A 27,988-nucleotide genomic window follows, 5' to 3' on the forward strand; every position below is an offset into this window, starting at 1 on the left:
AAAATCATTTTTTTTATTCATTCTGAATTGATTAAATTACTCTCAATAAATTTCTGTGAGGATTGGAAGTGTTTTTAAATTCTTAAAAAAGGAGTTCCTTTTATTATTTTTTTTTAAATGTGTATATATATGTGTGTGTGTATACACACACGCACGCACGCACGCACGCACGCACGCACGCACGCAGGCACATCGTGTGTGATTACAGGTGCCCAACAGAGTCCAGAAAAGGGTGCTGGACCCCGTGGATCTGGAGTTACCTGCAGTTGTGAACAACCCAATGTGGGTACTAGGAACTGAACTCTGGTCCTCTGCAAGAGCACTAGGCACTCCTAACCACTGAGCCATCTCGCTAGCCCATGCGTGTCATGTTCATGTGTGCATGCACATGTTGAGACAGGTTGTTCTGTATTCCAGGTTGGTTTTGGACTCGCTATGTGTATATATATATATATAGCGCCAAGGCTAACTTCGAACTCCTGAACCTCTTTCCACCGCCCCCAAGTGATAACACTATATGAGTGTGTGCCCCCACACCTGGCCTTAACAATATTTGGTGTTGGGGGGGGTGCAGTTAAGAGACTATAAGAGGGGGCTAGAGAGCTGGCTCAGCTTGTCTTTGCAGAGGATCCTACTTTGGTGCCCAGCAGCCATGTTGGGTGACTCATAACCGCCTGTGCCTCCAGCTCTAAGGGGCTCCAGTGCCGCCTCCCTCAGGCTGCCATGGTGCCTGTGCTCATAGAATAAAATCTTTCAAAGACTATTAATCTAAATTTTGGTGGCTAGAGTTTTGTTTTGTTTTGTTTTTTGACAGGGTTTCTTTGTGTTATCTTGGCTGGCCTGGAACTCAGTGATTCACCTGCCTCTGCCTCCCAAGTGCTGGGATTAAAGGTATGTGCCACCACGCCCGGCTCGTTTTAGTCCCATCGTTTAAATCAGACGTTCTCAAATCTTTTTCAGAGGACAGGAGGGTTCTGGAGGTGCTTCAAGGGCCGTTAAGGACAGTCACACCAATAGAAGCAGTTTTAGACTCCTCCTTTCTATCATGTCTACTTTTATTCAGTTTAGTTGTTTATAAAAATACTGCAGTTGTTATTGGTTTATCTCTAGAACTATGTAAATACAAGCATTTAAAATACATTTGTTTGAAAGCAATTTTGATACATATCATAAAAAGCATATATGAAATGTAAAATTTGATAAGTTCTGGTGTGAACCCATGTTTGTAGTGCTGTGGTGGTTTGAGAGCTCATCATCCATAGGCTTAGCCGTGTGACCCCCAGTTGGCCTCATTGGGGAGGTCACGGAACCTTTGGGAGGTGGAGCCTTACTGGAGGAAGTACATCACTAGCAAGCTTTGGGTGTTTACAGCCTTGTTCCACTTCCTGTTCATTCTCTGCTTGTGCTTGCATTTTATGATGTGACCTCACAGCAGGCTGCTTCCTGTCACGTGACTGCTGCCTCCTGCTGTGCTTCCGCACCATGATGGACTCTTATTCTGCCAGAACTGTAAGCCCAAGGGAACCTGCTTCTCTAAGTCGCCTTTCTCGTGTGCTTTATCACAGTAACAGAATATGGTAGTTTGCTGGCGAGACTTTAGAATTTGTTCAGACTTTGTGATTTTAGATGAATTTTAATATTCATATACTATTTTAAAAGCTGAAGCTCTGTCGTAGGTACATTAGCTATCATGTTGTTGATATGTATATTCCTACCATTAAAAAAAAGATTTATTATGTATACGGTGTTTCACCTTCATGTACACCTGCTCACCATTAGAGGGCACCAGATCTCAGTACAGATGCGTGTAAGCCACCATGTGGTTGCTGGGAATTGAACTCATGACCTCTGGAAGAGCAGCCGGTGCTCTTAACCACTGAGCCATCTCTCTAGCCCTTCCTACCACTATTTAATTTGCTTGATTTGTCAGTTCCTAGGAGATAATAAAATCTATATAAATTTGCCAAATTTTAGTCTATATTTTGAGCCCATTTTCTAAGTATATATAAATATAATTGATATATTAATATCACTCTTTTTTTTCTACTCATGTTCACTGCCTTGAATGTAATTTTTGTTGTTTTCATCATCATCATTATTATTACCACAGTTTTGTTTGAGACAGGAACTCACTGTGTAGCCCTGACTGGCTTGAAACTCAGAGATCCACCTGCATCTGTCTCTTGAGTGTTGAGATTAAAGGTGTTCACTACCCTCATGGCCTTTGGGGTTTTTGTTTTGTTTTTTTAAGACAGGGTTTCTCTGTGTAGCCCTAGCTGTCCTGGAACTCAACTTTGTAGGCCAGGCTGACCTTGAACTCACAGAGATCCACCTACCTGAGTGCTGGGATTAAAGGCATGTGCCACCACCACCTGGCTATTAATTTTTAAATTACACTTTTTAGTTTGTGCTCTGTACGTATGTGTGCTCACACATGTGCCACTACATGCGTATGGAGGTCAGAGGACAAGTTGATGTGGGTTCTGGGGACGGAACTCAGCCTTTACCAACTGAGCCACCTTGCAGCCTGATTTTATCTTGATGGCAATTGTTTATTTTATTGTACTAACTTTTAAAATATGTGTAAATTATAAATACCAAGTGTAATTAAATGGTTATAAAGTAAACATCCATGTAACAATCATGAGCTAGAGTACACGGATGGCTCATTTCATACCTCCTAAGCTCTTAGAGGTCACTGTCATCTTGACTTCATGTCAGTCACTTCCTCCGTATTTTTAATAATTGAGGCATTTTCATGAACATGCCTGAACCAATATATTTGCCTGATTTTATAAAAAAATGTAACTAAAGTATCCATGCTATTTTTAATATTCCTTTTGTCCAGCGTTACGATTGTGCTGTATGTCCATGTATGCTAGGTCTAGGCATTTGTTCCATCACTGTAGAGTATTCATCTTACTGCGGTGCTAAGGATCGGCATTTGAGTGGTTTCCAGGTCTTGGCTGTGGTGAACTGTGCTGCTGTCACTATGTGTCCTTACACAGGTGTGCAAGTGTTCTGGCATGTATATCCCAAATTGAAATTGCTGGATCTCAGGGGCAATTGTTTCTTTGTATAGAAAAAAAAATCAGTATCTGCCGTGAACTCTATACAGCTCCAAAATCAGGAGTACATGCTTTCTTGTTGCATTTCCTTGTTCTTGTTAGTGTAAAGAGGGGAACTCCCTGAACTGGATTAATCAATGATACACTCAGTGTAAACAGAGAGGGTTATATGTCACTTGCTTTAAAGCTGATGGTAAGACAAAGGCACACATGCTCAGGGAAATGCTGAGTCCCTTTGCAGTAAGGAAAATGCTGTTCATCCTAGGCCCAGACCCTGTGCCCTTTGGACTAGCCAGCCACTGCTAGCTTCTTTCTTGTCGACAGAAAACAAGATTCAATTTCTAAGTGCTGAGGAGGAGGGGGAGTGGTTCAGGAGCTTCCTGTGAACACCAACTGAATGATTAAGTTTTTAAATTCCCTTGGAAAAATACTCGAGACAAACCAAGTACTGTGCTGTGTGGTACCCAACCCTCTTGACTCACCCTAACATCATTCTGAGGAAGGAAGGAAGCGAAGGGATGCCAGCAGTGGAGGGCCTCCTCACTTTTTTCCACAGCTATGATCTGGCTTCTCTTGTTAGGCTTGGAGGCTGCAGTGACCCCAGCGCTAGGCTGAAGAACAGCACAGAAGTTCCCTGTGGACATCTGGCTAGAGGCCAGTGGAAAAGTGGGACTCAAGAAATCCTGAAGATCAGCAGGAGAGACATCTGGGATGGCTCTCTGCTGCCCACTGGTCCCTGGTAACCCAGAGCCAAATGTGATGTAATGTGGAACTCTGGGTATCTGGGGAGATTCTCATGCTGGCATCTACCCCACTCTGATGTCATAGACCTTCCCATCCATCAGTACGAAGTAGGTGATCTTGAGGCCCAACATGCTTTACTACCCCGAAGTCTCCTTCCTTAGCAGGGTGTAATCTGTTGGCTTGGCACAGAGCCCAGCGCTCTTAAGTGCTTGGTGCGTTTCAAACCTCCAAAGCCTTTATCTCAGCTATTCATCATAGTAGTCACTGCCTTCTTGAGGACCTCTAATACCTTGCGTAGGAACTCGTTCACCGAGCACTCCAGCACATTCTCTACCATTTATTTCATCTCATACTCTTTTTGCCTTTCAGGTAGATGACAGTGTCCCAAGCTGCCCACCACATCTTGACAACCTCTTCAGGCCAGGATGATTTTTATCAGGACAAATCATTGCCATCAGCCTATAGGCTTTCCTTAGTTCAGTATTTGATGCTATGTCTTTCGTCCCCAGCAAATGAGAGTGTTTAGTTCATCTGCAGGAACCCCAGAGAATCAAACCATTCATTCTTCTAGTCGGCTGGCAGTAGCGCCCACTAGTTTATATTGCATTACCTTGCCAATTAGTTGTCTTTCTACTTGATCCAAAGCAGCGCCAGCCAACCCTACTGAACTAATCTTCTAGCTTGCTGTCTCAGAAGAGCTTAGCAATGTAAGGCTGAAGAATCCAACCTACCCAGTCAGCCCATCCCACCAGGAACCACCAACTAGACGACCCCAAAGGGCCTATGAAAAGTAGGTGAGTAGTCATGCCTTTCAGTGAAAGTTATCATTTAGAAACTGGATTATCATCTAGATCCAGCTGCCCAGTTTCCATACCTAGACTCCTACTGAAACTCAGAAAAAGCCTTTCAGCTTCATGCATGAGGTCCTGAGTCCAGCAGCACTGGCAGGTCTGGGTCCCAAGCCCAGGTGGTCGGTCCAGCACATCTTGCTTCCAGATGGGACGGGAACAGATGGACCTCGAAATCAGAGGTCCCACCTCTCAGGGGCTGCTAAAGTGCTTTAGGGGTGAGGCTTGCGGCTTGGGCACAAAGACAGGTTCCCAGCCTCTGGCGGGAGGGGCAGTGGGGGGAGGTGGGAAATGAGTTTCCACACTGGGTGTTAGAATCAGCTCTTTTCTGAGTGAGATTGCAGGTCTCAATAGGAAGTGCGGATTCTGTAACTCCACCAGAGCTAAGTGTTACAGCTCTTTGGTTCATTTACTGCTCCTGACAGGATTTACTGCAGGGGATGTGACAGACACCTGAAATCTGCTGGCAGACATGGTGAGACTGAGGCTCCGTGGGTGTTTCCCCAGCAGTCAGCACCGGTCTTGAACAGAGGAGCTATGAGATGGAGCGAGTGGTTCCCAGTGCCTGTGGCTAGAAGTTCTGGAAATCAAGCCACGCTTTACTTGTAAATCAGAGATTTTTAAGCCGTGGGCAGTGAGGGTGAATGTGCTAAGGGTGCCAGAATACTTCATCTGCATACAGTGGTACACTGCCTCAGTAAATAACAAGGAGCCCTTATCACAGGAAGGAAGACACAGTACCTAATTATCCTGGGTGTGCGGGGATGGCTACTAGGTATACTTAAGGGCCGTTTGCTGGAGGCCAGGATCTCTGGGTTCGGGAATTCCCTGTGCTTGTTATCAGGAAAGAGAAGGGCCTGTTTTCTTTTAGGACTATGTGACTCTCCTTACAAGATCTGGGGTTACCAGATCAGGTGGAGTGAGGACCCTACTGAGAAATGCGAATCCGTTCTTCATAGACTGAAGGTGGCCGGCTATTGGAGAAGCCAGACTTCTCTTAGCAGCAGAGTCCCACACACGCATATATACATGATATGATCACAGGTCTCCACATAGTCTCCCACCAATATCAGGAAGTCTCTCTGTCCAAACTGACACGGTTCCTCTTGCTCCTCTCAGTCCCAGGCCTCTGCACTTAGCTGCTTGATTTGGATTCTAGCCTACCTGATGTCAAACAAGACCTGAGAGGTCTATCCTGTGCATCCTTCATGGCTGGAAAATGGCCACTGTACTAGGAAGCAGTTTCCTTTCTACTAGACACGTGAAAAATAACTGGGAATTTAAAAAAATTTTTATTTATTTATTATGTATACAGTGTTGTGTCTACATGTACAACTGCACACCAGAAGAGGGAACCAGATCTCATTACAGATGGTTGTGAGCCACCATATGGTTGCTGGGAATTGAACTCAGGACCTCTGGAAGAGCAGACAGTGCTCTTAACCTCTGAGCCATCTCTCCAGCTATGTACTTTCTAACTCTTTATCTTCCCACAAGGCTTGAGCAGTATGAAGGCAAAAGTTGCTAGAAAAGCCCTTCAGGGATTCCATGGTGGCTATAAGAAGATGGAGTAGAAAGAAAAAAAAAAGTGTTTACATCCTCCTGGTACTCAGATTCATTTTCTTAAGAACTCTTGATCTACTCCTGACTCTTACACTGATGTACCCCACCCTGAGCAGCATTCTCACCTTTGGTCTTGGACCACTTGGCCATGACTTGGTCTTGTGGGGTCTGTATGTACTTATGACCAGATTGTTCTGTGAGGCAGTGAGTCCATTAGAAGCCATGTATGCCAAGCCTGAGTCCTAAAATGAAAGGTGCTGATGTACCTCTTTCTAGAAGGATGCATGTATTGGCTGGGCTTGTGTGTCAGCATGACCCAAGCAGGAGTCATCAGCAAGGAAGGAGCCTCAGTTGGGGAAATGCCTGGAGATCCAGCTGTGAGGGATTTTCTCAATTAGTGATCAATGGGGGAGGGCCTAGCCCACTGTAGGTGGAGCCATCCCTGGGCTGATGGTCCTGGAGTTTATAAGAAAGTAGGCTGAGGAAGCCAAAGGGAGCAAACCAGTAAGCAGTACCCTCCATGGTCTCTTCATCAGCTCCTGCCTTCAGATTCCTGCCATATTTGAGTTCCTGTTCTGACTTCCTTCAACAGTGAACAGCAATATGGAAATGTAAGCTGAAGAAACTCCTTTCTCCCCAACTTGCTTTTGGTGATGGTATTTTATCACAGCATTAGAAACTTTAAGAAAAACTGTTTATTTATTATTTGTACAGTATTCTGCCCATATGTATACCTGCACTCCAGAGGAGAGCAGATCTCATTGTAGATGGTTGTGAGTCACCATGTGGTTGCTGGGAATTGAACTCAGGACCTTTGGAAGAATAGGCAGTGCTTTTAACCTCTGAGCCATCTCTCCAGCCCTAGAAACTCTTAAGACAATGCTTCTTGTAGATTTCATGTCACAGACATAAGTTTGGATGTTGAATAGAAGTAGTTAACTCCTCCCTGTCCTGTACTTAGGCTGAGGCCAGGGACTATGTAAGCAGCTTCCTTGGCTTTGCTTTCCCTCACTTTGAAATAATATTTGCATTTTTGATTTCATTTCCTAATTGCTCAGAGCTACAACTGATTTAAAAATCTATTTGTATTCAGCAATCTTGCTAAATGCATTCTGGTCAATTCAAGCAACTTTACCTTTAGATTATTTTTAATTTTACATGCACAACATCCTCTGCACTTGTGTGAAAATTTTCCAGACTATATCTATCCATAATTAAAATGTCTGGGCTGTGGGGGAGGTGCCGTGTATAACCACTTGAGCTGCATACGGTGCATCTGGAGGCAGTACCATTTTCGAGACTAATAATGTGAGTGGAAACTTGTTAGCGATTTTTGAGTTAGCAACATTAAATATAAAAATGGTTTGTGTAAGACACACTTGCTTCTCTCTTGCCTTACAACATGGGCTGTGATGTGGGGCTAAATAGAAACAGCCTTTTGTAACATGATGTTTGCCACTGTTCATATAAACAGAATTGGAAGTATTCCTGGGCATATCCTTTTTATTTTATTGTCTGTGTTTTAAATGGTTCTATTTGAAGCAACATCCATAGCTGTGCTTTATTTCAAACTATTGGTTGTTAGTCTAGATTTTCTTTTCTTTTTTTTTAAAGATGTATTTATTTACTATTTGTACAATATTCTGCCCCTATGTGTGCCTGCACTCTAGAAGAGGGCACCAGGTCTCATTATAGATGGTTGTGAACTACCATGTGGTTGCTGGGAATTGAACTCAGGACCTTTAGAAGAGCAGCCAGTGCTCCTAACCTCTGAGCCATCTCTCCAGACCCTAGTCTAGATTTTTCAGTGTGCTTTATTGTGTTATAAGTGAGGTCTTTTGACCAGCCTCTTTGCATTTTATATTGTGTTTTTCTGTGCACTCCTCTCTCCTTACTGGGAAGTGGTTAATTTTTCTTTACAATGTCTTCTTCACTACTGATTTGAAAGTTTTGCACTTCAATTGTGTTTTTGTTGCTTTATTTTGTTGGTCATCATAAATTTTGAGTACTTTGTCATCCAGTAGACATAAGTCACATTGTCCAGGCAACTAAACATGAATAGTTAACATAAGAATTGCTAACTAATGAAAGATGGTTGACTATTAAAAGGGGAAATGGAGAAGGCAGAGTCTTAAGGGTCCTGAGCAGCAACTTGAGAAAGGAAACACTACATCCCAGAGCTAAGGAGAGCAGACAAGAAAGGAGCTTAGAACATAGCCAAGCAGCTCTGCTGGGCTGACTCGGACCTCAGGCTCAGCTACCACAGCACTGCTCAGTTCACTTAACTAAGACACTTAGGATGGGGGACTGTTGCTAACACAGGGCTGGAGCTGCACTGGCAGAGCCTGAGGGCAGGGGCTACCAGTAAACTGTGTCCAGAAGCCATTCAGCTAAAGAAAACTGCTCATTAGAAGAAAAGCTCATCATCGTCTTCTCTCTCCTTGCAGTAGCCCTCCTTTGCCCTGTTGTCAAAGCCCAGCATCAGTCCTACTTCAGAGATGCTGACTTGAAGCTCAAAGGTAAATGGACTGACCACCCTTGCCCTTTGTCAACAACAGCCTGCCATTTATCCACGAATATGTCCAGATGCATTTCTAGTTGTATGTATGTGGAGGGAGGGGGTATGTGCATGTGGGAGTGCAGGTGCTCACGGAGTCCAGTAAAGGGTGCCAGATCATCTAGTGCAGTGGTTCAACCTTCCTAACCCTGTGACCCTTTAATCCAGTTCCTCATGTTGTGGTGACCCCAACCATAACGGTTATTTTCGTTGCTGCTTCATAACTTTAATCTTGTTACTGTTGTGAATTTTAATGCAAATATTTGTGTTTTCCAGTGGTCTTAGGTGACCCCTGTAAAAGGGTCGTTTGACCCCCATGTCCCATGGTTGAGAACCACTGCTCTAGAGCTTATAGGTGGTTGTGTGCCACCCAACACGGGCCCTGGGAGATCTGAACCCTGGTCTCTGTAAGAACAATGTGTGCCCTTACTGCCGAGCCAGTTCTACAGCCCTAGTTTTAAATTTTTGTTTTTTTCTTTTTGAGACAAGGTTTCTCTGTGTAGCCCTGGGACTTGTTTTGTAGATCAGACTATCCTTGAACTCAGATCTGCCTACTTCTGACTCCCAAGTTCTGGAATTAAAAGTGTGTGCCATCATGCCTGTAAAAGTACATATCTGTGTACTTTTACACTGACCACATTTATTGCTTAACTAGGTGTAATTGTTTGAATGAGAATGTCCCCCATAGGCCCTGGTGTTTAAATGCTTGGTCACCGGTTGGTGGTGCTGTTTGGGAGGTATAGGAGGTGCAGCCTTGTTGAAGTAGTCACTGCAGTCCAGCACTGAGAGCTTCAGGCCTCAACCTACTTGAAGTTCGTGGTTTCTGAACTTAGAGCTTCTTGTTCCTGCCACCATACCTGCTGTCTTCAGCCATACCGTACCACCATTATGGAACTCTCTAGAACCATTAGGTAAAATGAACTGTTCTGTAAGTTGCTTTGGCCATGGTGTTTTATTACAGTAACAGAAAAGTAATATACCAGTTCTTATGTGTTTCGGGGGAGTGGCAGGTTTTTCCCTGTCTGCCACCATCAGTTTTAGGGTGGCTAATATTTATATGATACATTCCTCTTTCTTTTTGGTGCGTTCCCATTTTCATGATACTTGTCTATTTAGGGAGAAATTAATGTCATGATGAAGTAAGGTGGATATCAACTGCTTACTTTATTTAAGATGGAAATAGCAGGCTGGGGTGTTGGCTCACTATGTGTCTTGCAAACACAAGAATCTGAGTTTGAGCCCCAGAACTCACATTAATAAAATAACATTAACAACAAAAATAATAACAACAGGTATGGTGGTACATCTACGTTCCCAACACTGGGGAGGGTGGAGATTGGGGGGGGTCACTGGCCAGCCAATCTAGCCTACTTGATGAGTTCCTGGCCAGAGAGCCCCTATCTGAAAGGGAGAAGGGAGAAGGCCGTCCTCTAGCGCCTCTCCTCATGCCCTTACGCATCGAGAAGCCTATGGCTCCACTGGGACAAAAACATCAAAGAAGATATTGTAGTTGCCTAGTAAGTGACTTAGTAGAGAACTTGTAAGTATTTTTAAAATTGATGCTACAACACTAAGAATTGTGGTTTGTTTTTTGAGACAGGGTTCCTCTGTGTAGCCTTGGATGTCCTAGACTCACTTTGTAGACCAGGCTGGCCTCGAACTCACAAGGATCCCTCTGCCTCCCAAGTGCTGGGATTACAGGCATGTGTCACCTCGCCTGGCTTTTTGCTTTTATTTTTCAAAACAGCATTTTTCTGTGTGCCCTGGCTGTCTTGGAACTCACTTTGTAGACCAGGCTGACCTCAAACTCACAGAGATCCACTTGCCTCTGCCTTAGTGCTAGGTGTGCAGCACTGGGAATTGTTATAAAGGAAAGCGCTACACAGCAAGAGGCCATTTCGGTATGGACTACCATTGGAAAAGATGGCACAGTACCTGGACACTCTGTGTGCTTAGGGTACTGCTGCTGAATGAACACACATCTGCACAGGAGCACAACAGCAAACCAAAGACCAGGCCAAGTTAGAGCTGGGCTATGCATATAAGTTAGAATGAACACTATCATTTTCTTTTATTCAGGCAGGCCAGCCTCAGCCTCCCAAGTGCTGGGATTACAAGTGTGAGGCATCATGACCAGTTGGGATGTTGCTGTTGCTTTTTTTTTTTTTTTTTTTTTGAGACTTGGTCACACTTTGTAGCCTTGGCTGGTTTGGAAGTCATATGTAGACTAGGCTGGCCTTGAATTCAGAGGTCTACCTGCCTCTGCCTCCCAGTGCTGGGACTAAAGACATGGACCACCATACCCAACTCTGTTGCATTCTTTAGAAGAGCACTGAGAAGGGCCTGTGAGAAGGCTGGCTCAGTGGGTAAAAGTGCTTTGCTGCGCCAGCCTGCCCAGAACCTATGGAAAGGCGTTAGAAAGAACCAACTCTGTCACAAAGTTGTCCTCTAACTGCTACATGTGTGCCATGACACACATGCATCCCCTGCTCACATCCTACAAATAATAATAAATAAAAAAGAAAAGCATCCTAGACGACAACAGGGTCATGGCAGAGAGTGTTGCCTGGATGCGGCAAGGTGAGGGTGTGACCTTGGCAATCACCCTAGAAACATCAGAGAGCAAAACTTCTGTTTGGTCTTACAAACTGAAATGTGTAAAAGGCACTTGTTGAAATATACAATTTATATATGTTCCCTTTAACATGTATATTGGGTAACCCATCCATCTCTTAGAGTAGCAGGACTAAGTCTCAGAGAAATACAGAAAGCCCCATTTCCTCCTGGGAGGTGACTGTTGCAGACCCGGGTTTGGGGCTGGGCTCAAACTTTCCTATGAAAATAATGCTGCATGCCAGAGGTTTGTCCCTAGGCTCTCCAGAGCACTTAACTCTAGCATGTTGCCCCTAGGAAAATACACTGTAGTTCCAAATCAGAACCAGGGGCAGACACTAGGCTTACAAGTATCACGGGTGGCACCCAGAGGGCTTTGTCGGTGTTGGCTCTGGGTCATTCTGAGTGCCCTCCTCTGGTCAGTAATTGCCCAAGAGTGCTGATAGCTGCTCTAAACAGACCCCACTCCGCAACCCTGTGTTGGGGACGGGGCATTTTCTCTTCTATACCTATAGGCAAGTCCTAAACAATTACTTACCAAAATGAAAAGTCACTACTGAGGTCTTGGTGCCTCATTAAATACAAATACCACAGTTTCTTTGTGGATTTGAATTAATCAAATTAACAGAAATAGTTCTTGGTTTTACATGACCCTTCCTCCACTTCCAGCCATGTAGTTAGAGTTCATACAAAATATACACGTCCATAAAATGTGTGTTCTGATTTAAATAACAGGGTACACATATTGTATATATTGGCGATAGCAGCTCATCATCAGCTTCTGGGCTGTCCGACTGGAGTCAGTTCATACCTGGAAGACAGTTGGGTTCGGACTTGTGAGAGTCATGAGAATGTGGGGCTGCAATGAGACAGCAGCATGGTCTGGGTTTCTAACTCTACAGTTATTGAGGGCTGCACGCAGACCTACAGTCTAACACCCAAGGAAAGGGGTACTCAAAGCATCTGAAATAATAGAGAGGGAAAGAACCGTGGGACCAGGGCAGCTGTCCGAGGTGGTGTCTTTCCTCACTAACAGTGACAAAGGAAAGGGCACACTTACTTACCACTGTGAAAAGCCCTTAATCAGATCCTCTTGTGATAAGTCAATCAGAACCTAAACAATGACACATAGTTAGTGCTTTTCCAAATGTTCAATGGGAACATTCGGGTAAACTAGGCTGAGCGTAAAGCTTCTCAGTCTCCAGCAGGGGATTTTTTTTTTTATTATTATTATTTGAGAATTTCATACGTACATACAACTAAATAAAACTGTATCCCCGCACGCCCCATTTCCCTTCTCCAGCTCCCCCAGAGCACTGCTGTATGTTCACTTCCCAACTTCCAGTCCTTTCTTCATTTTGTTTTTTCGAGACAGGGTTTCTCTGTGTAGCCTTGACTGTCCTGGACTCACTTTGTAGATCAGGCTGGTCTTGAACACCTTTTTTTTTTTTTTAATGATCCACTAAATCCAATTAGTGCTGTTGATGTGCGCATAGTATGGCAACCCACCAGTGGCCATGCCCCGCTCCCCCAGCAGCATTAACTGCCAGAAGCTCCTCAGCTATGGGTAGGGCTCTCTGAGCCCCTCCCCCAAGTGTCCATTAGGGTATTTTCCTTTATCATGAGCCTTTCCAGAGAGAATGCAGTCACTGGCCTCAGTGCTTTAGAAATAACTGCTCCTATCTAGCACTGGGGGAAGGGCAGTGGCAGGAGGAACTCTTAAGTTTGAGGCCAGCCTGGTCTACATACTGAGTTCTAGGCCAGCCAGAGCTATGTAGTGAAACTTGTCTCCAAAACAAAACAAAAGCGTGCCTGTTTGGAACATGAAGTGGAACATGAATTTGAGATAGTCAAAGAATAGCTCAAGAATTATAGCTATTTTAACTTCAAAATGAGCATAATGCTATGTGCTTCAGAGGCAGAAAATGCTATCAGTTTCATAGAGATGAGCGCAGAAGGTAGTTACTAAAAACAGAGCTACAGTACTGTCTGGGTGCCATGGAAGGGTCTTCTTGGTATGCTCCTGGGATTATATTCCTCTATTTTTAGGTAAAATTCCTGTTAACACAGAAACTTTGACCTAATGCTATCTCAAGTTTTGTTTAATGACCTATTTATAAAAAAAAAAAATAGGTAATACCACAGTAGATGCCATGTGCTAATGGAATACTGACCTTGGATATTCTCAAGGTTGTTAAAATAATGTCTACATGTGAATTTATATTTCTACATTAGGTCTAAAGAATATAAAAACAAAACATCCTTTCAAGGAGGCTGCCCTTCCTTATGGCCGGCCCCTGGAAGAGCCGGCACAGTTCCATCAGGTGGTGGGGTATAAGGAATTACAGGCTACTCACTCTTCCCAGCTCCTTCCTTCTGTGTGAGCCGAGAGGCCTGCTGTTCTTCACGGCCACATCCAATGACCTCTTCTGTACTTCCTCCATGGGAACAAAAAATTCAAATCTTTAAAAGTCAAAACATAAGAGATGAGATTATAATGCAGTCGCTTTTGTTGAAAACAGTGTTTCTTCCACTTTCCCACTAAAGCAAGAGCTGGTGACTTCTACAAGTGGCAGAATCAGCCCTGGCCCCCAGGGTCTCTGTGCGTCTCCATCACAGGTAGGCTATCTGTCGTCTGAATCCAGGCAGTGCCAAGAGTCTGCCTGACGGGCCTCTCAGATGGCTGCTGTTGGGAGGGTGTCGGGTTGTGTCCCAACTCTACACCAACCAGTTTCGCTGCTCCCCTCCTCCACACCCACTCAGAGCAACCCCTCACCCCTCTCTGTTCTGACAGCAGAGGGTCAGGGTGCTCATGAGGTAGGCTGACTGGAGTTTCACAAAGGACTGTGCCCTAGCCATGACTCATCAGAGGCACCTGGAACCTTCCTTCTGGGTTTCTATTTGGGCTGGGGTCTGCTCAGTCTGCCTTCAGATAACCTAGAGAGACTTACTATCATTGCTTGTCCTGACAGTTGGATGTTAAATTCTCTTGTGTTCTACTGTAGCCATTTTAACATCTTTGTATGACTGTATCAGAGTTCTCCTTTGAGGCAGTACCCACTTGTGTAGCTGTAGCCTGGCATGGTGTTCAGTGAATGCTGGATGGGCTTCCTTGCAGTCTTTCTTGATGAGGACAGACACGGACTAAAGGGGACTCAGGTTCATCCTCTTAGAGTAGTTATTGGTTAAAATAAGAGGAAAAGAAAAGCCATGTTCCCAATCTGGCTAGAAATGTCTTTTCTTTGGGCTGCAAAACAGAGGAGGGTACAAGGGCTCAGCAGTTAGGAGCACTTGCTGCTCTTGTTGAGAATTCACACTCAATTCCCAGCGTCCACCTCAGTTGGCTCAAGACCACCTGTAACTGCAGCTCCAGAGAATTCAACACCCTCTTCTCGACTCCAAAAGCACTACTGTGGCATACACTATGTCAAATACACACATACACATTAAAGAAAAAAAATTTTAAGGACTTGCTACCAATAGACTCTATCATTAAAAGCAAGAAATGTGCCGGTAGGATTTGCTGAAGGAGGCAGAGGCAGGAGGATCACGAGTTCGAGGCCAGCCTGGGCTACACAGTTTAAAAAAAAAAGCAAGAAATGTGCTTATAGCCTGCCTATCAGTTTTGTCCTCAAAGATAAAAGATCTCTTTTACCTGCCAGCCTTGTTATGTTGTAGGAGGGAAGACAGGCCAGAGAGCTGAGAGAAAGTACAAATACTTCTTCACCACTGGGGACAATTTATCCTCTAAGGACAGCAAATGTGAGCAGACTTCATCACATTTTCGGATAAATTGACCTCGTAGCTCTTTTTCCCACTAAAAAGTAGGTCTGACCACATTGTCCCGTTCAGGCCAGGCCAGCGTCCCCCTCTCCCTCCATATCTGGCAAGCTCCAGCACAGCCCGACTCACGTCTCATCAAATAGGGGCTCCAGGGTCTTCCGCTTTACCGAGGTCTTCTTTCGGCTTGCCCATCTCCTTTCTGGCAACAGGTAGATGCGAACATAGGGATCAGCTCCGCTGCTGGTGCATGGTGTCAGGTTTCTGACGTGCAGAGAGAAGGGTCCCCGGTTTTTACACATTGAAAGTACTCCTCTGGGAGAAGGCTGTACCAGCAGCCACTGGGGTTAGATGGGCTGGAGGATTAAAATGCTCTGTACTCTAGACAAACGAAAGGCAAAGCCTGCAGAACTAAAGGGCAGCAGCTGTGGGGGTTTTTGTTTTTTTTTTGTTTGTTTTTCCGAGACAGTTTTCTTTGTGTAGCCCTGGCTGTCCTAGACTTACTTTGTGGACCAGGCTGGCCTCCAACTCACAGCAATCTGTCTTCCTCTGCCTCCTGAGTACTGGGATTAAAGGCATCTGCTACCACGCCTGGCCCAGCTGTGTTTTTTAACATACATATTTTTGTGCTGTCTGCAATAGAGCCAAGTGTTTTGTACCTAAAGGAAGTTGGTGGTTCCTGCTTAGGAAGACTTACTTGCCACTGGCCACCCCACGACAGTAGTCCAGTGGTGTCTGAGCAAAGCTCTTGACTCTGGAACCCCTCAGCACCAACAAAGAAGTGCCACTCAACTTGCCCCTTTGAGGATTTTTGCCATCCACGGCCTGTGGGTCCCCAAATGTCACCTAGGAGTACATGCTCCTGCCATCACCCAAAGCACCCCTGCCGTATGGGGTCACCTGATCCTTCCAAAGGGCCTTCCTGGCCCCAGCATCTCTTTACCTGCAGCCGTTGACTAGCACCCTGAGACAGTGTCGAAGGCACACGTAACGCACCGTGAGTTGAACCTCACCCAGCCGTCGCTGCCTGGGATCCCCGTTTCTGTGAACAAAGGGGCCTGTCACTGTAAGAACCGTCCCCCTCCCCTTCACCCGAAGTCAGAAGAATGTCCTACGTGAGGGACACAGACTCATCTGGGTCAGTAATTCTCTTCCACATTCAGTGCGGTTACCCTACTTCCCGGTAGAAGGCATGGACAGACCCTGGAATGCACTGCCCTTATGTCATGGCTGCTCGTGGGCTTGAGGGAATTGGGATTTTATAGTGGTCTCTTCTGTCTTGTAGGGTGATTACAAAGACTGAGATTAGATAATGTGCTAAGCCCATAGGAAGCACTAAATACATGGCAGCCATTTGTTATGTACGTCCCCATTCTAGACTTTTCATGTTATCCCACTATATTTAGAATCCAGGAACTGTGCCTATGAATGGGACCTTAGCAACCAAAGTCTATGTGGCCAGAGGTATAGGCCAATAGTAGGGCTCCCCCCTCATCCTGTGTTCTTCCTATTAGCTCAAGCCGCCTCTTGTGAAGACGTTTTGTGAGAAACCTGAACTTGCGCAGGTCTGTAAGTGTCCACTTTTCTATGCAAGGGCCTACTTTTCATGCAGGTGATGTTACACAAGACGGAGCAGAGAGATGCATACTCAGTGTTGAGGCTGACATCTGTCAGGTCAAAGCAGGAAGAGACCAGGGAGTTGAGTGAGGACATGCTGGGAGCCACCCTCGGGGGTGGCCATGCGAATGGGAAGGCAAGGTTGCTCATGGGTCTGGGTGACTTGATGGGCCCTGGAGAGTGCGGGCCTGGGACAGTCAGGAAGATGGTAGCTGGCCTCCTCTTCTTCCCCATGGACTCACAGAGCCCTTTGGCACTGTCCTTGCCTTTGGGCTCCAGGCCTGTCTCTTGGGGCTCAGGCTCAGGGGCTGTAGTGGCGGCACTGATGGGATCAGTGCTCTTGGAGGCTCCCTTGATGTCAGAGGCAGGGTCTGAGGCACATGTCACATCTTCAAGGCCTTCTCCCTGCAGTGAGGCTTTGCGACCCTGGTTGGTGGCTGCCTTCTTGATGAGCAGAGGCCCTTTCTTTAGAGCGTCCGGCCCGGTATACGGGCTTCCCAGCTCTCGTTCCTCCACATGTAAGAACTAGAAGCAGACAAAGGGTTGTTTACAGGCTGGGCTACCAGCTCTCTCTTCCCCCTTTCTCCTCAGCTGTCAATCAGTAAGCACTTCCCTAGGGAATTCTAGTCCCAGAAATAAGCATGGAACTGAAGTCTCTCTAGTAAAAAAATAAAAGTTCCATCAAGCAGCGAAAAACTGACAGCAAAAGGCATCTGTCTCAGCTTGTGTCCCATTTACAGAGAAAGTCTTCCCCCAAACACGCCATCTGATAGGCCTGTCCTCAAGACTTCCTAGGTCATCTCCAGACTTACTATGCATTTTAAAAACCATTAAAATTAATGTGACACTGGCCCCAGGTTTGTAATGCCTCATGGTAGTCTGTCAGAGCAAAAGCTAAACCTCTCCAGCAGAGAACAGCCTTGATCTATGCCATCAGGGAACACTGAACACATTCACGACAGCCACAGAATAGTCACCCTGAAAACACAGGCAGGTGAAAGAGCAAAATCAATTCCCAAGATCCGCCTGTGAACCGCAGTGTGAAGACGGTATTGTGGGTGTATAGCATGTGACTCCCTCAAACCTTCTTATGATAGCACATTGTCTAATGTGGGAAAACAAATTGACTCCCAAACCCCCAAGATCTTGAGACAACAGAACAGGCTACATTGTAAACAGTTCAAATGACGAAAGATGGAATGAGAATGCAGACATGAAAAAGACCGCGTGGATTTGGGAGGGATGAAATTAAAGATGGAAAAAAAATCACTACTGAAATAAAAACCATACTGAAAACCGTGAAAGGCGGAGATTAGGAGGATGCTTCTGAGGAAGTGAGCTGAGGATAGAAGGTAAGGTCTGAGCATGGGGGAGCGAGGGGCAGTCCGTGTGGATGCATGGAGTAAGGGTAGAAAAGACTAGCATGGAAGTTCTAGAAGGAAGGATTAAACAAATGGGAGAGGCATGTTTGAAGCAATAAGGAGTCGATGGCTGATACCTTTTTATGGAAATATATCTTGGCCCCAGAGACTGAACTTTTAGGCAGACCCCACAGCAAAATTAACAATGCCCCTTGAGATCACTTAAGACTTAACCTGCTGTCCTACTGCGTACTTAGCCTGTTGAAACTTTCATCCCTTAACACAACATCAAGAAAGGAACTCTTTGATGCATTGACCCAATGAGTAGATAGAGACATAATCCTCTCTCCTGGCTTTTGCATTCCACAGATGCTCAGTGCTGGGATCTGTCCCACCCCAGCCCAAGCACTGAGACAGGAGGCATTTACCCGAAGCACCAGCCTCATGGAGATGAGGCTGTCCAGGCCTGAGTGATCCAGCTGGAAGCGCTGCTCAAGGGTGAGGTCAGCACAGGGGAGGATCTGGCACAGGGGGAACTTGAGCACGCCCAGAGCACACTCCAGGTCATCATCCAGCACCTGGGCAGTGGGCCAGTCACAGAGTTAGGGTAGAGCTAAACCCACTGTGTTCCCACTGCCATCTGGTCCCAGGGAGTCTGGCTTACTCCACTACTAAGTATGGACTGTGCAGGAATTAGCATCTGCGGGAGCAGAAACAGGCCAGACCTTGTACCTGCCTAGGATCTAGGGAAGAGAGTAGACGTGATATGGCCTGCATGAGGCCAGTCTGGCACATACCCAGGACCAGCTGCGCTGTGTGCTGCCATGATAGGACACGTAGGCTTAGTTAAGGATCGATCCCACCTCACTCCACCACTTGTTGGCCATGAGCTCTTGGGCTGATCGTTGCTTTAGCCTCTATGTGCTCATGTGAAAAGGACGTAATTCTGCAGAGCTTTTTGTAAAGATCAGACTCTAGCACAGGGCCCTCATCCTGTGTAACTGTAAAGGCCATTTGGAAGGATGTAGGGACTGAAGGAGTTAATGGTTTGTCTTCCCTCAGTCTACGTGGCGTGGCGACCTTGGGCACCAGCCTCAAGGGGCTGAGGGCTTGTAGAGCCTCCCACCCTCCCACACGCTAGGGGGCTGACTACTGGAGCTGCCCAAGACACACAGCGAAGGCTCTCCTGCCCTTGGCCTAGAAATCTCCCAGCTGTCCCCAGGGCCCAGCTGCAAGCAAACCTTTACACAGAGCTGCTCCGCTGCCACACTATGCACAAAGAAGGAGAACGCCTGGCTCCACACTGGGTCCCGGCTGTGGGGACAGGTCTGAGAACAGAAAAGGGAGCTGTCATCTGAGGGCCAGGCTGGACACGCTCTGCTCAGTGTGGCCACCAGCTGCCGTGAGGAGCCCGGGGTCAGGCAGTGTGGCAGAAAAGGCATGGTTCAGACCATGCCCCAAGGTAAACCCTAATTCTGCTGGCCCACTCTTGGTGGAGTCACTTGCTACCACAGCTTTTAGATGGTGAATGATCAAGCCACAGAGGGGAGGGATTCTGAAGACTTCCTAAGTGATCAGTGTGACTCTGTCTCTCTCTTAAAAGGGGCCAGAGCTCCATTTCCTTAGCTCAGGCCCACATTTCAACTGTCTTACCTTACTTGTAAAGGTCTTCTTGCCTACAGACAGCTTGACATATGAAGAAGGGTCTCTGCCGACCTTATTCTGTAAGGGGGAAACCCACAATGTGGAAAGCAATTTCAGGGTGGGCCCAAGACAGTCCTTCCCCCTCCCCCAGGTACATCAGTGGCTCTTGTAGAAAAGCCACCTGCTGTCCAAGGCTGCACTATGGCACGAGCACTGGGCAAGACTACCCCTGGGGAGGGGCCCCGAACTGCAGACCAAAGGCCAGAACTGGAATATACGTGTTCAGCTCCACCTCCAAACAACAAGGATACATGACTATGGGACTCCAGGACAGTATCTGGAAATGAATTGCCAAGCCTGGTACCTTGCGCCTTAGACCCAGTGAGCCTAGCCTGTGTGACAGGCAGGCCCGGGCTGTAGTCACTTCAGGGAGAAAGAGTCAGATTCTCAGCACCTTCACTTACTTTGGCAAACCTGGAGAGTTTTTTGGCTCGATATTCACCATTCAGGTAGTCAAAAGGGGTTCTCTGCAGCACAAGAGTTGGGGTTAAAGCAACACACAGGCATTTGACAGGGGTGAGCATAAGGCTGGTGCGCACCATGACTCACCGGCAGGTTGCAGGCATTTTCTAAGAAGACCACAAGGATGGCAGTGGAGAGGCCACCATCGTCCTGCAGACAGACAGACAGCCCTCACTGACTACTCCCAGAGTCAGGAGACAGGCAGGGGCTGGAGAAGTCTACTCAGGGCAGAAGGCAGCCAGCCCACCAGCCCGCCCTCACACTAAAGACCTGGTGTATGTTGGCTAAGAAAGTCTGCCGCAGGGTAGACTCAAGTTAGACAAAGGTAGACGTCCCTTTAAAATTGGGTGACAGGCCTGACACAGAGCTCTAAGGGCCCCATCTTTCCTGAAAACGACCGAATGAAGTTCAGAGGCTATTTACTGAGGGCCGAGTAGCTGCCCCAGGGGAGAGAAGAATCAAGTGTCACGTCCTTTAGGAGACAAGCAAGGAATGGGGGCTCCCTCCTTACCTTGCCTCTACCTGCACACAATAGGTAGAAGTGGGGGTATCTCCTTTCCTGTCTCTACTTGACCTGCTAGGCACAAATGGGTTCTCTTCCTTCTCCTCCAGCACCACTCACCTCCGCCAGCGCTTCCCTGTCAGTGAGCAGTGAGAGCCACTCCAGCCGCAGGTGCAGCCTCCCGCTGGTTGTGTCATTCAGGACAAACCACTGTGGGTCGGGAGAAGGAAAGGAGAGCTTGATGTGACAATTTGGGGGCTACTTAGTTCTGAGACTAGGGGAAAAGGCTAGGCAACCCAAAGAGGACACAGCACAGACTCAATAACACCCAGGCCCACCCTACCTTCCTCTAAAATGTGACTCCCTTGCTGAACCTCCTTATTTTATGGATATTTCCCCAGGGAAACTTTTTTTGTGTGTGGGGGGGGGCGGGTTGAGACAAGGTTTCTCTGTGTAGCCTTGGCTGTCCTGGACTTGATTTGTAGACCAGGCTGGCCTCAATCTCAGAGATCCGCTTGCCTCTGCCTCTGGGATTAAAGGTGTGCGCCACCACGCCTGGCTTTCCCCAGGGAAACTTCTAACTCCAGCCAGAGGGGGCTCACCCTACTCTTGTCCCTAAGACTGGAAACACGTACAGCCCAGCACAGAGGGGACGCATGCAGAGAACTAGATGGCCGAAGGGACTTGCTAGAGCCGTGCACTGAAAGGGGTGTCCCTGGAAACCCCAGGGTCTGGGTGAGCCACCTCTACCTCATCCACCACTCTGTTCATCATGACATCTCCAAGGCAGATCTGCAGGCTGGAAGACAGGGAGAGCGTGAGTACAACAGTCGCAAGAGCAGGCACTGGGGGCCACACTGGAGACATGTTCTCAAATGTGGGAATGTGGCCGCTGGGGCAGTGGGAGACCAACTGCAGCTCAAGAGGAGGAGGGCTAACTAGGGGCTAACTAACCTCCAGGGCTGCTCCACTGGACTTACACTGTGGGGAGGGAGTGGCTCCCAGCCCCAGAGGGGACAAGCAGAGGTCTAGACACATCACCTCTGGGGTTTTTCAACAACACTGCTGTTGGCATTTGGAGTTGCACAATTCCTCATTGTTCAAAACTGTTCATGCATCACAGGAATTTGGCTTCTGGGCTGGACCTGTGCCCTCTAAATGCCAGAGGCACTTTAACAGTCAAATGCCCCTCTGACTTGAAAACTGGTACCAGTGCCCCGTAAGCAGCAATAACTAGTGCCAGAGCCATGTAGGTGGCAACAACATGACGTGTGTGAGAAAGCCAGGAAGTCCCATGTCACATTGTTCCCCTACCCTATCACAAGCCAAACCCACCCTGCAGCTCCTGGCAGCCAGAGGGAGGATGCAGTTTCTCTGTGACTCAGGAGTGTGCCTGCGTCCAGCAGGTACCTGAACTCAGCCCCGGAAGGCGGGTACCACAAGCCTCGCTTCCCATCCGCCACACTGCACAAGCTGCGGTCTCCCCTCGGAGAAACTAGAAAGGTGGCAGCAGCCGGCGCTGAGCTGTCTTCCACTTACTTGGTCACGTTTCTACTTGATATAACTCCATACTCAGGGAAGCGAGCTGCATACTACAGGGGCATACTATTTGCAGGTCACTTCCCTTGCCTCCTGCTCTGAGGAGTAAACATCTGTGGCACCCCCCCCCCATGCTCCTCTATTTGCAGACACGGGCAGAAATGCACCCTGCATCCTCTTCTGGGAGGCTGGATCCAACTCCACTGTGCCCTTCCTCCCCTACTTGATAGACCACCACAATGGCCCCGTCACTCCACAAGCTCTACACCGATTTTTTGGTACAGAAAGGCAAACGTATTCAAACATGCACCTAGTACCTTCCACAGGAGGGTCTTATGTGGCCACAGAGACCTTGGCAGTAAGCATGTTAAGGGCTCGTGTCTTTATAGGTGATCCCCGGAAGTGGAACCTGTCTAGACTAAAAGTAAGTATGAGTTTGTGCCGACCAGCCCCACAAGGGTCACTTCAGTCTAGCCAGAGCCTTGAGTTCTGGCTTTCAGCACATGGGACTGACCAAGGTTCCTTGGAGTTGAGCACCTGGGCGTCATGCCACCTTGTTCACTGTCCCAGATGAGACTCTGGGTAGATTCGCAGAGGGGGCATGAGCTCTGGGGGCCTCTCTGTACTACCACTCTCCCATGTCAGAGCTGGAAATTCCTGGGGAGGTTTGTAACATGATGCAGGGGTAGACTGCCTGGTACAGTCACTCTTGTCACAGTGGCCATAGTGGGATGAAGGTCACTAACTAGTGAGAGCCTGTGTCCCAGCCTTGTGCCCCCAGCAGGAAAGAAGCTCCAGAGCCGGGATCCTCACTCCTCACCTGCCCAGGAAGTCATCCTTGTCAGTGTCCTCGTCATACAGGTCCACCTCCAGGTCCTGCCCAGGCACCTCATACACCATGAACTGCGAGACAGAGAGGCATCTTGCCCTGCAGGTCTTGACTGCTGAATCAGCCCTTACAGCCCACACACTGCCAAAGCCCAGCTTAGGGCCCTGTCTGTAAGGAAGCAGTACCCGTCCCCTGTAGGGAAACAGAGCAGACTAGAGACAGCACCAGCACTCCATAGCATAGCGCCCAGAGGACACTGGCTGCCACTGCTCTGCCTTGGGCTGTCATTCTCCTCACCTGGGGGCTGTGGGGCATCAGGAAACTAAGGTGCCCTTTCTCAGCCTGCTTTCATTGCCTGGGGCCAGATGTAACAGACTACGCAGTGCTATAATGAAAGGGGCAGCTAGGAGGTGGCCCCGAAGCACATGACTGGCAGGCAGGCTATGGGTCCCACCCATGCAGCAACAGGGAAGGCTGAGGCTGCAGACAGAACTGCCCATGCAGTGTTCTTTTTTTTTTATTTGTCAGCATCCAAGAGCTGATTCTGATGAAGAAAGGGCACTGAAAATGGGGTCAGAATAGTCTACCTCTAAAGACTCTGCTAGACAGAGAAGCAAGGGTTACGTAGACCTACCTGCACATTAACAAGACTTTTACCCTAACCATGGCTCCCCTGTGGGGCCATGAGAGCCACTGTGCCCATCACAGCCCCGAGTGAAGCCCAGAGACACCAGGGCTCCTGGGAGCGGCTGAAGAGAACCTCACCTCAAACACCTCATTCCAGGTGGGGTTCAGGTTCTTGTAGATGGTCTTGCTCCGGCAGTGCTGCAGGCCAATGCTCACCTTGGCGTAGGGGTCTGACTTGCCTCCAAGCCCTAGGAAGTTGTCCTTCTGGGCCAGCTTCTCGGCCTCCAGCAAATGGACTCTGATCACCCCCTGAGAAACACCCAAGCCCCAGTTCACAACTGCCCTTCTGACATGCCAGTCTTAAGTCCAGGATACCAGGGCCAAAGCCACCAGAGATCACTGCTGCCCCTCCCACAATCTGGACAGAGATAACAGTGGCCTAGCCAGGGCTACCCAGCACCTGGTGTCAGGGCCTAGTGCTCTGGCCTTCCCACACACTCTTCTCCAGACTTGATAGGAACAGTTCATCTGAGGCCATTTCTGTTACCACTTGCTTCAGCACTGCTGTGCCATGTGTACATCAACTGAATGCTAGAGATTCTCCAGGCAGCATGCTGTGGGGCCTGTCTGCACTGGTAGAACGTCCCTGTGTGCATAAATGCCTCCGTGAGTACCACCCACCCTAGGGCAGACTCTCTCCCCACACTCACTGTTTAAAAGAAATGCAAAGCTGAACTTGGAAAGTCACAGTTCATTGGTCTTAGGGTGTGCCACTTTCTAGAACAATACTTATTAAATATCAGTACATAGATACGTACATATTTTCTTTGACCTACAAAATGACTTTGGGGAGTCTGTCCATAGGCACAGTGGCATAACCATAAAAAGACCTGCACAGGGACTGCTCATTGCACTACTGTTTGTAGCAGTGTAAGTCCACACAACCCCACTATCCATCAACAGAGCCGGTGGTACAGTGACAACAGCTCCCTCAGGGAAGCCACCAGCAGGGATGTGGAAGGCTCTGTCTGTACTGTGGCAGCAGGGTTCTGTGATAAGCTTCTCAATAAAAGCAAGGAAGGGACACAATGCACTAACATCTATTGAAGAAATGGGGACTGTGATCTTAAGGCCTTTTCTACTGAAGAAGCTTCCTAAAATGCACAACAGCATGTGTGTGTAAAATGAAATTGCCTTACAACAGTAGGGTGACAGTGTCCCTGCTAGACCTCACAGGTGCCAGCAATGGGCTACCTTACTGGAATTGCTTGCTGCACAGACCCCCAAACACTATGGGCTATTGGCACCGTTCTTGATTACCCACCAGAACTTGATAAGACTCTGTTGCTGAAGATACCAAAAACCCGAGTTATAGAACATGGAGAGAAATCAGGCTGGTGCTGACTGGAAGCTTCATCTTCTACTGGCTAACTTTCATAGAGCATGCTATTGAAGGAGAAAGTGAATCAGCCTTACCCAGCTATCAACCCTGAATGCTACTATAATGACTGGCCTGGCAATGCATGTCCACTGGTGCAACAGTGGCACAAACAGCATGAGAGCAACCAACTACTACCTGTCCGACTTTAAGGCCCACTTGAGAAGATGAAATCCATACCTGGGACTACTATTGGTTTTAATAATCTATAGCTAGATAGGCCATGGCCTCAGGGGCACATAGACCATCATGTTGCTAACGTAGTATTAAACTGACTCCCAATGACTTATACCATATATTAGTGCATCTCTCAACCCTCATCAGGGAAGCTTTTTTTTGCAGTAGACAACCCACCAAGGTTCAGAAAACGAGAGAGTAGACTGCTCAGTCCTAAAGGGGATATCTAGATCACCAACCGCCCTCCCAAAGCTCAAGGATCATTGCGGAGGAGGAAGCGGAAAGCTTTAAGAGTCAGAGGTGGGCCAGGCGTGGTGGTGCACGCCTTTAATCCCAGCACTCGGGAGGCAGAGGCAGGTGGATCGCCGTGAGTTCGAGGCCAGCCTGGTCTACAAAGTGAGTCCAGGACAGCCAAGGCTACACAGAGAAACCCTGTCCTGAAAAACAACAACAACAACAAAAAAAAAAAGAGTCAAGGGTGGTGGATGACTACAGGGAAACTGTTTTCTAGACACAGCAGGGGAGCTGCAGGTATGAACTCACAGTAATTGTGACAGCATGCACAGGGCCTGTACAAGCTCAAGCCAGACAAAATTCCAGGAGGGGCTCAAGTCAGTTCTCTTTAAGGGTATAGCCCGGGTAGGTTAATTCTCCTTCTCCCAGCAGGGTCATTCGCCAGTAGCTCCTCAGCTAGGAGGGGGCCTCCACGGCCACTGTGTCCACTTCCCCTCTCCATCTCCAAAATACACTACATGAAATTCTCAAAGAACTAATCAAAACCTAAAAGTAAAAAGAACTGGGGGCTAGGACTACAAACAGATGTACAGATATGGCCATGTATATGCATCCACATTTACTACTGCCTGAATACAGGGGAACGAAAATCATTACTTAGGTGGGGGTGGGTGGGGCAGGGATTGGGTGAAACAAGAGGTAGTTAAGCTCCCTAAGATTCAGTTCTGGGGGGCTGGAGAGGTGGCTCAGCGATTAAGGGCACTGGCTGCTCTTCTAGAGGTCCTGAGTTCAATTCCCAACAACCACCCGGTGGCTCACAACCATCTGTAATGTGATCTGGTGCCCTCTTCTGGCCTGCAGGTGTATATACAACAGAGTTATTATATACATAATAGCAAATAAAAATCTTTTTTTAAAAAACGGGAAGGGGTGAATCTTCCCTTTGCACTTAAAAAAAAGGGGGGGGGGGTTAGTTTTGGGGCTGGAGAGATGGCTCAGCAGTTAAAAGCACTGTCTGCTCTTCCAGAGGTCCTGAGTTCAATTCCCAGCAACCACATGGTGGCTCACAACCATCTATATACTAAGATCTGATGCCTTCTTCTGGCATGCAGGTGTATGTGCAGATAGAGCACTCATATACATAAAATCAATAAAAATAAATAAATCAAAAAATAAAGTTCTTTTTAGATACAGTTCTGGTATTAGCCTGTAGAAACATATAGCTACTTTATGTAATTGTAGAAGAAAATTAAAAAGTAAAACTTGTCAGGCGTGGTGGCACATGCCTTTAATCCCAGCACTCGGGAGGCAGAGGCAGGTGGGTCTCTGTGAGGCCAGCCTAGTCTACAAGACTACAAGAAAGTACAAGACAGCCAGGACTATAAAAGAAACCCTGTCTTGAAAAACAAAACAAACAAAAAAGTAAAACTTGAAAATAGAGAAATGAAAATATTCATGACCAGTTATCAGAAACCCAGAAGGTACCCCCAAAGAGTTTTAAGTGTTTAAATTGTCAGCACATCCCCAGTTGAATATACTCAGAGAAGAAAATGTCTTTAGGAATTTCTACAGAAGGTCTAAGGCTTTTCACCTGGCAGATGGTGAAATGGGTGTTTTCCTCTTCCAGGGCCCTAACTACAGCCCCTCAGCCAGTGCTACTTTTTGTAGGGCAGCCATAGGGAACTCTTCAGGGCCTCATGAATAGGCCCCAGGAAGTTGGGAAAAACAGGCTCCAAACCCAAATAATTCCCAGTCCTGGTTCAACCAAGAATCTTCCTTTTCTGTAGATTCCAAGGTCCTTTCCGTACTAAGCAGAGTCAAGGGGACCTTCCTATGGAGGAAGGGACCTCAGGTGTCAAAGAATGCCCACCACAGTTCCAACTGCAAGGTACACTGGGGACAGGAGCAGAGTAAAACCACATGGGTGCTGCCCCTTCCTGAATGGTGACTTGGGGCTAGTCACACACCCTCTTCCCAGACTCAGTGGCATCCCGTGAAATGGCGCGCCATGTCCTCAAAAAGAGAGCATGGGGGTTACCAGCAGTAAGCACTGTTCGGAACCCAGACGTGGCTAGCATCTCTCCTCAGTGGCCCAATGCTCTGGAGCCAGCTCCCAGTACTCACGCAAGGCATGGGATAGCGCAGGTTGGTTATATCCAGCCCCTTCTTCACGGGCACAGTCACACGGTTGGGCAGCACCAGGTGGGCAGCAATGAGGTCCTCCAGCAGGCTGTCTGAAACGTCACTGAAACAGGCACGAGCAGCTGTGGAGGGGGTGACAGTGCCTCCGCATGTCACCTGCCCCTGTACCCATCCTCAGTGCCC

At 47.5% G+C, this 27,988-nt stretch overlaps 1 protein-coding gene across 1 annotated transcript in view; it reads right to left on the reverse strand.

Moving 5' to 3' along the window:
* Positions 1 to 12,167: 12,167 nt before the first annotated feature.
* Esyt3 (extended synaptotagmin 3) overlaps positions 12,168 to 27,988 on the reverse strand; it is a 44,159-nt gene continuing 28,338 nt past the window's right edge. The window contains exons 8-23 of the mRNA XM_051139991.1: positions 27,788 to 27,908; positions 23,953 to 24,123; positions 23,179 to 23,261; positions 21,570 to 21,618; positions 20,940 to 21,029; positions 20,405 to 20,467; positions 20,260 to 20,322; positions 19,805 to 19,873; positions 19,393 to 19,479; positions 18,580 to 18,729; positions 16,822 to 17,315; positions 16,117 to 16,215; positions 15,306 to 15,437; positions 13,751 to 13,856; positions 12,458 to 12,507; positions 12,168 to 12,204 (exon numbers count right to left, since the gene is read on the reverse strand). Of these exons, the coding sequence (XP_050995948.1) occupies positions 12,168 to 12,204; positions 12,458 to 12,507; positions 13,751 to 13,856; positions 15,306 to 15,437; positions 16,117 to 16,215; positions 16,822 to 17,315; positions 18,580 to 18,729; positions 19,393 to 19,479; positions 19,805 to 19,873; positions 20,260 to 20,322; positions 20,405 to 20,467; positions 20,940 to 21,029; positions 21,570 to 21,618; positions 23,179 to 23,261; positions 23,953 to 24,123; positions 27,788 to 27,908 (1,864 nt within the window). The remainder of the gene's footprint in view (positions 12,205 to 12,457; positions 12,508 to 13,750; positions 13,857 to 15,305; positions 15,438 to 16,116; positions 16,216 to 16,821; positions 17,316 to 18,579; positions 18,730 to 19,392; positions 19,480 to 19,804; positions 19,874 to 20,259; positions 20,323 to 20,404; positions 20,468 to 20,939; positions 21,030 to 21,569; positions 21,619 to 23,178; positions 23,262 to 23,952; positions 24,124 to 27,787; positions 27,909 to 27,988) is intronic.

Source organism: Acomys russatus, chromosome 32, assembly GCF_903995435.1.
Source record: "Acomys russatus chromosome 32, mAcoRus1.1, whole genome shotgun sequence".
Taxonomy (NCBI): Eukaryota; Metazoa; Chordata; class Mammalia; order Rodentia; family Muridae; genus Acomys; species Acomys russatus.